The 12,056-nt window shown below is 27.9% G+C and overlaps 1 protein-coding gene across 1 annotated transcript; it reads right to left on the reverse strand.

The window, feature by feature from the left end:
* Positions 1-649: 649 nt before the first annotated feature.
* On the reverse strand, positions 650-1,234 carry LOC136086075 (uncharacterized). The gene has a single exon (XM_065808343.1). The coding sequence runs from the start codon at positions 1,232-1,234 to the stop codon at positions 650-652; it is 585 nt and encodes a 194-aa protein (XP_065664415.1).
* Between the last annotated feature and the right edge of the window lie 10,822 nt (positions 1,235-12,056).

Raw genomic sequence — 12,056 nt, forward strand, 5'->3', positions numbered from 1 at the left:
TAGAAGTGGTTCGCAAGGAACACTTCTGTCGGCTCCAAATACTATTCTACACGCATGTTTTTGTTTGTTGTAAAGTTTCTTAAGCTTTGTATGGTTAGTACTACCCCACACAATATTACAATAAGACAAATAACTATGGATAAAGGCAAAATACAATTTTTTCAGGGATGATATATTTAGAAAAGGTTTAGCCCTAAACATCATTGCAATATTTTGGGATTTTTTTTCAATACTATTTATATGTGAATACTACCGTAAATTTTTATCCAATTTTACTTCTAAAAAATTTATGAATGATTCTCTTTTAATAAAAGTGTTATTAATTTTAAGATCTGGTAATATAAGAGGAATATTTTCAGATTTACTTACTTTATGAAAAAGTATATATTTTGTTTTATCCGCATTTAGTGAAAGTTTATTACTTTCAAACCACTCACTAACTTTACATAGCTGTTCGTTAACTATTTTAAAAAGTGATTTAACATCTCTGTGAGAAAAAAAAAGATTAGAATCATCAGCAAACAAAATTAGGTCTAAAAGATTTGTTGATAAGTATAAGTCGTTTATGTACAACAGGAATAAAAGGGGTCCAAAGATAGATCCCTGAGGAACCCCGCAAGTTATGGAGTATGGAATTGTATTTGTTTGATCATAGTATAAAAATTGCTTTCTGTTTGTCAGATAATCTTTGAAGCAAAGTAAGCTTTTTCACTCCGTAGTTTTCGAGTTTTGTTATTAGAATATAGTGATTTACGGTATCAAAAGCTTTGGACAGATCAATGAAAACTCCTAATGTAAAACAGTCATTACTTAAGGCGTTAGATATTTGATTGGAAATTTCAACTACTGCGTGTTCAGTAGAATGTTTATTTTTAAAGTCAAATTGTTTGCAGTACAACATATCATTCTCAGTTAGATGATTATAAAGTCTGTGATACATTATTGTCTCTAGCAATTTTGAGAAACATGGTAATATTGATATAGGCCTGTAATTTAAAATATTTGACTCATCTCCAGATTTAAAAATTGGTGTAATACGGGCAATTTTTAACTTATCAGGAACAATACCTGACTTTAATGAGAGATTGAAAATGTGAAATAAAGAAGGTTCAATGACGTCAAATACTGATTTTACAATATCGACACTAATTTTATCAAAACCTTCACTTTTTTTACTTTTGAGACTGCTAAAAACAGTTCTCAACTCACTCAGTTTTAAATCAGTTTCATCCATAAATATATCATAGCTTTTTAAGTATGAATCGAATGGAATGGAATTATTAGAAGTTTTAGAGGCCAAATTTGGGCCAATATTAACAAAGTAGTTGTTTAGTTCTTCAGCTATAATTGATTTTTCATAAACTAACTTTCCATTTATTAAAAGATTTTTGGCAGCGTGCTTTTGTTGTAGTTATTTTTTCCAATTAAATCCATAATTACATTCCATATTTTTTTAGTGTTTCCTTTGGTTTTTTCTAATAACTGAGCATAATAAAGTTTTTTTGAGTATTTTTTGGTTTTTTCAAATATATTTTTATAATTTTTGTAAATTATTTCTTTTTTATAAGATTTTTTTTTAAGATATTTTATATAATTTTTCTTTCTTTTTTGAAGATTTTAGTAAACCTTTAGACATCCAGGGAGTTTGGAGCGACTGATTATTTATAATTTTTTTTATTTCTGGAAACGCTATTTCATATTGTTTGCAAAATTGATTAAGAAACAATTTATATGCATTATTAGCATCATATAATTGCAGTACTAGATCCCAATCAACGCAATTTTGTAAACAGTTTTTAATTTTTTTTAAGGAGTTTTCATTGATCTGTCGCCGAACTAAGGTGGATTTTGTGGAAATATTGTTTATTAAAAGGTTATTTGTAGCTAAGAATGTAGGAAAATGATCCGAAATATTGGTCTGTATTATACCTGTGTAAAGAGGGTTATTATGAAAGTTGTTAGTTATGATGTTATCATGAAGAGTAGAAGACCTATTTGTTATTCTTGTAGATTTTTTTATTGTTGGGATAAGGTTATTTTGTTGAAGAGTGTTTATAAAATTCTTAGCATTAATATTTGAGGCATAGTTAATCAGGTTGATGTTAAAATCTCCGACCATATAAATATGTTTTTTTTTATTTATAATTTTGTTTAGAAATATTTTAAAATGAGTTATAAATTTTTTTAAGTTTCCAGATGGCGGTCTATAAGTAGTATTTATAATTGTGTGTCTTTCTGCATTATTTACTAATTCAAAGTACAAAGACTCACAATCTGTTTCATTGACGCAGAGATCGTTACGTAAGACAAAATTTATTGAATTGCGGATATAAATACAAACGCACCCACCTGCATTTACTTCACGTGCTTGATGAATTGATGTGTAACTAATTAGTTCAAATTCATAATTTTTTTCACCGCATTTACACCAAGTTTCTATCAGACAAATAATTTTAAGATCGTGTTTAATTGTATCCAATAATATTTTTAAATTTTCAAAGTTTTTATTTAAACTTCGAATATTGATATTTAAAAATGAAAAAGTGTTTTTAGTTTTTCTTAAATATTGTGATGATTCAGAAAATGAATAGTATTGACTTTCTAGCATTTTGTGACTAAAATAATTTGAATCAGTGCCGTTATCATCGATGATGTCATTTTCATTTGAAGATTTAAATATGAAATTTTCCTCCATTTTTAAAAACAGTTTAAATTAAGTATGCATAGTAATAATGAAAATAAAATTGCGTTAATTAATGACAAATATTATAAAGCTTATTGCTTTTTTTTTGCATCCCAATCGCGAATTATCAATTTATCGTAAGATATGAAGGCAAACTTACCAGCAAGGCAAACTTACCAGCACTTTCAGCGCTAAACTTAATTTGTAGTTTTTTAAAATTCTGCTAAAGACGATTCTATTTTCAGAATTGAATTTGCTTGTTCCACAAAAAAATTATGAAGAAAAACTGTAATAAAGTGCAATTAAACACACTATTTATATATAGTTATGTAATTATTTCAAGCTTATTTTTTATTTAAAATTTTTTCACGCATCTACTCTTTATATAAATGAGTCCCCTACATAAATTAACAACTTTTTTACTTTATCTTAGTCGATAAAGAAAAATTCACACAATCGCAAACATAAAAAAAGGAGTTACACTGATGGACAACTTAACGCTGCAATTTCAAAAATAAGATCTGGCAACTTATGTAATATGTAATTTACCATTTATGTATGGTATTCCAAAAACAATTTTATCTTTCAGTATAAAAAGCCCTGCTAGATACAATACTTTATTAATACTGGTACAATCACCGTTCTAACTTCTTCTGACTGAATAAACATTAGTTGAAATGCTTTTTTTAATATTTATATATATATATGTATATATACATGCTATTTTACAACGTAATTACAAGTAACCAATCAAAGTAATTACAAGTAACCAATCACTGATTGGCAGTAAAGATATACAAATTTAAATCATAAATATAAAGTTCGAAATATACGAAGTATATAAAAATATAGTTGCTTATAACTCCGAGACATGAATAAAATAAATACCAATTACAACAATATAATAACGTGTACGTAAAAATAATCCGAGAAATGTATCTCTATATTACTCCAATTAAAATAAAAAATACAATAAATAAAAATAAATCTGCTGATTTTTCGGAGGAGAGTTTAGATGTTTCACTATAAGTTTATTTACCACATTTCAAAATAATGTTAGTGTATAAATATAATAAAAAGGAAATTTGTGTAAGATTGATAAAAAGAATTATTAAATTTGCCGATTAGTGTTTCGATAGTGTTTCGATTAGTGTTTCGATATTGTTTCGATTAGTGTTTCGATAGTGTTTCGATTAGTGTTTCGATAGTGTTTCGATTAGTGTTTCGATAGAATCCGCAACCAATTACTTGAGCTTATTACTAGTTATTTACAACATACGAAACATAGGAAAGTTATAATAACATACGAAACAAACAGTGGCGTAACTATAAATTTGCCCCCCCCCCCCGCCAAAAAAGTAAAGGGGCCCTCCCACTTCAAATTTTTTTAAAGTATATTTACAAATAAAATATCCAATATTTGATTATTATATTGAGTTAATATAACACGATTTCATATATAAAAAATATTTATTTTATAAATTTAAAAAACAATCTAGAGTCTTTTCTTAAAATAATTATAAATAAGAACAAACATTGAAATTATGTTTAAGAGATGCATACTTGATAGCATAAACTATTTATTTCTATGGCAGAATTTTTATTTTCATAATAGCTATACTATCGTAAGGCAGTATAATTTACATTCGTTAATATGTGATACATTATGACGCAAATAAAAACAAATTCAAAGTTTTTTATTTTGTCCCTTGATTTTATTTATTTATAACTATTTTATTTTATTTTAATTATTTTATTTATAAAATGAAGCTTTATGATGAATTAATGTCTCTGTATCCTCATTAAGTGACATGTTTGTTTCCAATGATTGCATACTTGACATTCTTCAATATGTTTTAGGCAAGAAGCATAACTTTTTATTTTTTTACTTAGCCCTTTCCAGTCTCGAACTCCCGAACGCCATTGGTTATTTTTATCATTTGAAAATACCCAACATGGTTCACAATATGCTAAGTCCAGAATTTTGGAATAAAAGAGCCAAAATTGCTGTGTTCGACCAAATTTATATGCACAATAATAATAATTTGTGGAAAAATGTCCACAATTTTGTGAAGGATCTTTTTTAAATGGTCCTTGTAGTTCACATCTTTTAGAGGAAATAATAAATCTTTTTCTACTATCATCAAGAAATTTTCCTTTAAAATATCCCATATCTGTTGTTAATGTATTTAATTCCTGAAATATATTCGGTTCTGGATCTGTTTCTTGTTCTTGCATTGCAGTGGTAGTGATTGTTAGGATTTGCAAAAATATCTGCATCACTTTTATAACGGATTCATTATGATCTTTTGAAATTTTATTGTGTTTTAAGTTAATTGAAACAGATAACATTTCTTCTTGTTGGGTTGCTTGAAAAGTACTAGTAACGACATTGGTATTTTTTATCTACAACTACTTCACTAGATTTCTGTTCTACTGATGAAAAAAATAAGGATATCTTTTTATTGTTACTACGTAATCTATCATCAGTCTCCTTTTTTAATTTCCTTTTTCTAGCTCCATTCATATAAGTTCTTTTTGAGTCCATGTTATTGTAAAAAAGTATTCTATTAGAACAATTATATCTATGTATTAACCCTATAGATATAAATTTATATAGCTAAATATTTATGAATAAATAATAGACTTAATTTGTATTTATTCTTTGTTTGTATTTTGAGCTCGCCCTTTTAATTTTATATCAGATATGTACACATAATTTGTGTTTCTTGGTTAATTCGTACTATCCTCGTACTATAACAAAACCTAGAGCGTACTCAACACAAAAACATGGTTCAACCTGTATCGCGTTTATATACATTTTTTAATTTAAAAATTCAAGATCTCAGGAATTAATTTACAAAGGAAATTTTAAATCGCTAGAATAAAATTGCAAGATTTTTTTAACAAGCAGTTAAAAAATATTACCAATATTACAAATATAACTAGTTTATTACCTATTAGTTAAACATTTTGATAACTCAACTTATTGTAATGAAAATTATAATTATAAGTTTTTTACTGCTTTGCATGAATGCATATAAAAAGAAAAGCACTTACCTTCTAAATATATTAATATTTAATAATTTATACTTAATTTTCCACTTCAAAATCACCTGACTTTATCGACAAATACGAAAGTACTAAATTATATCAGCGGTATTTCTATAATAGACAACGTTAATATTCACTAAAGTTCACTAATATTCAATAGAAGTTCTATAATGGATTTGCTATTGAAATTAAATTCTGTAATCGAATCTCTATTGAAATTTAATTCTCCAATAGAACTTCTGTTGAAACTAAATCTATTATAGAATTTCTGTTTAAATTATAATTCTAAAATAGAGTTCCTATCATAGAAAAATAATCTTTTTTCCTTTAAGAATACGTGAAAATCTCCGAAGGGGCCCTCTAAGCTTCGGGACCCTCCCGACTTGCGGGGTTGTGCTCCCCCTAGTTACACCACTGGAAACAAACTAGTTTATTTACGAATGGTAAGTAAGGCAAGGCTTGGCACTATATTCTCATCAAACACACAGTAACTCAGAAACCTTAAAAATGGCCAAAATTATTTATATATCAAAAAGCATAATATTTAATATGTTTTTAGGGTTTTCCTGGGTCCTGGTATTTATTTTTGACGTTAAAAATTAAATCTGACTACTCCAATCGGCATTTTACTAGCTGGAGGAAGCATATAAATTTTGGGTGAATCAACTTTTTTTTTTTTTAATTTTGGTGAAGAATTTTTGGAAATTACAAATCTGCCAAATATGAAAAAAAAAAAAAAGAAAAAAGATAAGTGGACCACTTGTTATAAACGGGAAAATGACTAAAACATGACAATTTAAAGGGGAAAAATTATGATTAAAAAAACATATTGTTTTTAATTTGGAAAAGCTCACTATTTATTTGGTCAAATTTAAAAAAAAATCATACTTGGTTGAATAAGTTACTCGAAGTTCAATCGAAGTTGTTTAAGGGTTATGATGAGCGAATATGTAAAGATAAGAAATCCAAATGTCTTGCTTTGATTATACACCTTTTTAAGCAAAAATAATTAAAATACGACTCACTAAGTGGAACAATTGAACGTAGTAATCCAGAAAGCAGCCGGCCACAAACACTCAAACTGAGATAAAAGTACTTTAGTCTAAATGTTGAATAATCAAATTTATACAACACAAATATTTTGTGAGGAAAATACTGTGAATTTTTTTATAAAAGCCGCCTGGCTGGTTTAAGTAGAGAATAGAATTGACCTTTCTCCATTGGGTGACGTCAATATCTTAATTAGACCGAAATTGAGACCCGCTGCTTTCTGCATAACTACGTTCAATTATAATTTAAAATAATATTTATTTGAATAAGATTATCTATATGCTAAATAAATGCCGAATTTTAAGACAGGAATTTCTATTTAATATGTTGAATTTAACTAAAACTTATTTCAAAAAATTATCCAACCAAATATCAACTAAACGGACCAAAGGTTAAAAAGATCTTTTAAAACATGCTCTATAAACTTGCAAATAAAGATGAGAGGGTTTAAGAAAAATTCAGTATTACTAATAGTCAATATTACTAATAAAAATACAAAATGTTTGATGAAGTACTAACCCTAACCCTTATAAGAGCCTTTCTAATATTATTTAGAGAAGCTATTTGTGCTTCATTAAACATTTAGCTAACAGCTAATAGAAGGCCGGGTGAATAAAAATGAGCAATTGCTTTTACTCAGTAATTGTTCAGCTTTACGTGAATAAAAACTTAAGGAAAATTGCTAAAGTTTTTTATTTACGTAAAGCTGACCAATTACTGAGTAAAATCAATTACTCATTTTTATTCACCCGGCCTATATTTATCGATTTATTAATTCCTGAAGCTCGTAGAAGATACAATAGGGTCCGAACTTATTTGTTATCACATACACTCTTGAAATTTTTGCACTGTGAACTTCTTTGTGAATTTCTTTCTTTAAGCTTCTAGAGACTCTTCTGAATAAAATCCGATTGGCAGTTCCAATTTTTCTGAAATCTGAGTGCCATGTTCCAGGAGTTTGTGTACAGTTGGAGGTATTATATAATAAGAATACTTCTCTATAATCAAATTTTCAGTGTCATAGCAGAACAATTTTTTTACGTTACTTCTGCTTACTTTATATTTCTAGCTCAAGATTTATAAATAATAGGACAAGGAATGTAATATTTATGTATAAAAACAAGTATTTTTGATTAACTAGTTAATTCAAAAAAACCCGACTCTCAAAAAATGCAATTAAAAAATTTAGATATCTTTAACTAGAACGTATTTGATATTGGTCTAAAATAAATACAAATTAGATATAAGTACTTTAAGACCCATGGCACACAATTTTAAACATTTTAAACATTCATAATGCGCAAATATGTGCAGTTAAAATTTTGCTTATTAATTTTCTATACTATTAGTGAGATGTTGATTAGGGTACATCGCTAAAATCATTTTGATTAAAATAATACGGCGTACTGATATTCCTATGTAAAATTAAACTTTAATTTGAGTTTCTTTTTTGTGTTTTTTAATTTGAAAATGTTTTGGTAAGGCAATTGAGACTTTTAGTTATACATTTTATAGTTTATTGTAAATAATTACCCGTTTTTTGAGAATGTGTTGTAACAACTGTATAATTCTCAAGGTGAGTAATACTCCCCTTGAAAAATAAATACTAGTTATCAAAATATCATAAAGTTTGTTTTTATAATGCGTATTGTGCATATTCAGCGATTATGCATATTGAACATAAGTAATAAAATAAACCATGTGATAAAAATTTTTTTTGTTATTATTTTGACCTTATGGTGATGTTTTATCTTTTTCGGGGCTTAATGAAAAGACTAATTTTGTCTTCTTCTAACCCCAGTCATGTACATTTTTCTTTTATAAACTACGATTGTAAAATTACAATACGATTGTAACATACATTGTTATCTTAAATACATGTTTTTGTTAAGGAAAGATATTTTCAAAACAAAGAAACGAAAGAAGCAGGATTTTATTCAGTTTATAAACCCGAAAATTCAAATTTACTTTGTTTATATACTAGAAACGTTTTTTATAAAAAAGACTCTAATCACAAGTATTTTTTAATAATGTGTATTTTTTAATTTATTTCTAATAACAGTACTAACAATGAGTAACTATACATCGAATGTGAAAACTAGACATAGTTTAGCATCTAAATTGTCTACTTTTGTTGGAAAAGGTAAAGAGTTTGTTTTGTCGGAGGTACCCACAAAAAGATCAGTAATTCAAATGGGTATTCTTCTAAAGGTTAGCTTTTATTCATTTTTTTTAACTTCTAAAATATTTTCAAAAAATATTATATCAAAAATATATATTGACTTAATATAAATTATTTGTGATAAATAACTAAATCTATATCTACCTTTTAGGAAAGAAAAGAAATAGAATTTGAATGTAGAAAAAGTAATTTTGCTACAAAAGAACTAAGCCGAGAACTTGCTAAACTGGTGACAGCTCAATGGTTCAAAGCAAATAGTATGTTTAAACCACCAGTTACAATTTCGGAAAAATCACTAGCAGAAAAAATAAGTAGACTATGGTTTAAAATATCCAGGTTTTTAAAAAACACAAAACCATCCAAAGAAGCAACCAACAAAATAACTAATGAGCTTGATAGTCTCTTTGATATCATATCATGTACTCATACAATCATTATATGCACAGAGGCAGCATCATTTTGCAATGATCCCAAAAACTGCAAATTAGGTGCACATGTTTATTGTTCATGCCCTCTATTACAAAAAGTTCCTGTACTTGATCTTCTTTGGCTTCGTAATCAGAGGCTTAAAAAGAAAGAGATTTCTACTCTGCAAATTGGTTTATGTGATTATAAATAATCTGTTCGCCAACGGAGAAGAGAAAATAGGAAAAACATTCAGGAAGAACCTGCAAGAAAAAGAGAAAAAAAAGAAAATGAAAGAAAATATGAGTTTAATAAATTTCAGGTTAGCTCAATTAGCATGAATATAATTCTTTAATTGTTTTAAAACATTTATTACCGCAATCTAAGAAAGTCTTTAAAACTAACTTTTTAATATTTAATATATATTAAACTTTTTTAAATTTAAAATTTATATATTCTATTATATATAATATTACTTACCAATATTGGTAAGTAATAATATTATATTATAGAAACTGCATGTTTAAAAAATTTAGAATCCTGAACTTGTTTTCAATCTGCATGAAGAAAACAAAAATGGTATTGATGATACTGATGATGCATACAATGTAAATACTGCACAACTAAAATACGAAACAAAAACTTTGATCGACAAGTTGCTTGAAGAAAAACTAGGAAAATTTGCATCACTGGTTACAAGATACTTAAAAAAACCAAGTCTAAAGCAAAACAAAATGACTATAACACATGTGGCATCAGCTGCAATAAGGTATAACATTTCTAATTTTGGTGGGGCTGCTATAATCACTGGTATAATAAAAGATTTTATAGCTGCAGGTTATCTTTCTCCTGATATGTCATACCTTTCTGTTGACCCAAATAAAATGCGAAGGGCTAAGAATAATGTAATGAAAAAAAATACAATTATTAAAGCTAATAAATGTAGTAACGAAAATATAATTGGAATTGCTTATGATGGAAGAAAAGACTGGACCAAAACGTTAATTCCAGATAAATACGGAAAACTTCACCCTAGAGTCATAAAAGAGGAGCATATAAGTGTATCTTGGGAGTAAACTGGACGTTATCTTGCTCACATCATGCCAGAACCTGCCTTTCATCCGGAAAAACCTGCAAAAAAATAGCTGAAGCACTCTATGATGTGCTTGAAAAAACAATGCAACTGAGTCATGCATAGTAATAGGTGGAGATTCAACTAATATCAACACAGGATGGTCAGGGGGAATTCATGCCCATCTTGAAAAAATGTTAGGACATAAATGCTATTGGGCGATTTGCAAGAAACATACAAATGAACTCAAGCTACGACATTTAATTATATCCCTTGATGGTCCGACAAGTAGCAAGGACGGATTTACAGGATCAGTTTTTAAAAACCTTAAGTATGTAAATGATATGACAATAAGTTATAATTTTACACCCCTGCCAGATGGAGAGGAGCTTCCAAAACTTGATGAGAAAGACATAAAAGTTTATCTACTGATGCTTATACCAGTTACAGATATGTAAATGCTATCAAGTTACGAAAACTTTCTCCGGATCTCGCAAATCTAAAATGTGGATCACTGTCTCATTCTCGCTGGCTTACAACAGGTATGGCTTTGATGTTTTTGTGAACAAGAAATCATAACCTTAAATACAGTGAGCTGAAGATCTTGAAGATATTAGTTCAATTTTGTGTCAAAATGTATTTCAAACTTTATTTTGAAATTTCTTCCAAACATCTGCTGAAGGACGGACCAAGACACATTTTGCTTGAACTTAAAATTCTTAAGACAATGCCAGTCAATGTGGCGAATATTATTACACCTTATATACGAACTGGGGCTTGGTACAGCCATAGTGAGTGTATTCTGGTTTCACTCTTGACTAGCTCTGATAAAAATGAAAGAAAGTTTGGTGTTGATAAGGTTTTACAAATTAGAGGAAATAATGAGCTTGGAGACACTGCTGTTCCAAAAAGAATATCTCCAAAAATTAACCTTGACGCTACTATTCTTCAAGAATTAATTTCTTGGAATGTAAAAGATTGTTATGAACCAATATTTACATGTAATCTTTCTAAAGTGGAGGTCTCTAAATTCATTGAAATCCATTGAAAATTCCTAAATTCAGCATTCACACTCAAGCAACAGAACGCTGCGTCAAAAGCGTGACGGAAGCATCTGCCATTGTTTACGGCCAAGAAAGAAGAGATGGATTTGTTAGAACAAGAATGATACACAGGGAAGATATTCCTACCTTTAAATCAAATAAAGATGTTCTTGAAATAATTTAACTAAGAAATAAAACAAAATTATACATTTTGTATTTCTTTCATTTTTTATTCAAAACTTTAACCTGTAAAACTTGAAAACCGCTTCTAATGAGAAGTACTTTTTTTAATAAAATATTTAACAAAAAATAGTTTTGAAAATAGTTTTAAACCTTTTAGCAATTTAAAAAATATGAGATTGAGTAATTTTTAGATTAAAAATTCTTTCCCTTACATTAGGGACGATGACATAAATTCATTTGTTCCGAGGTGGCTCAGGGGGTTTGTGAAGGGGAGGGTGTTCCCATGCTCTTATCACTAAGAAAAATTAATCAATTTCTGACAAAACAACGCTCTTTGACATAAGTATAAAAATAAAATAATTTAGAATTTGCACTTTTCTAAAA

Source organism: Hydra vulgaris, chromosome 10 (assembly GCF_038396675.1).
Source record: "Hydra vulgaris chromosome 10, alternate assembly HydraT2T_AEP".
In the NCBI taxonomy this organism is placed as follows: domain Eukaryota; kingdom Metazoa; phylum Cnidaria; class Hydrozoa; order Anthoathecata; family Hydridae; genus Hydra; species Hydra vulgaris.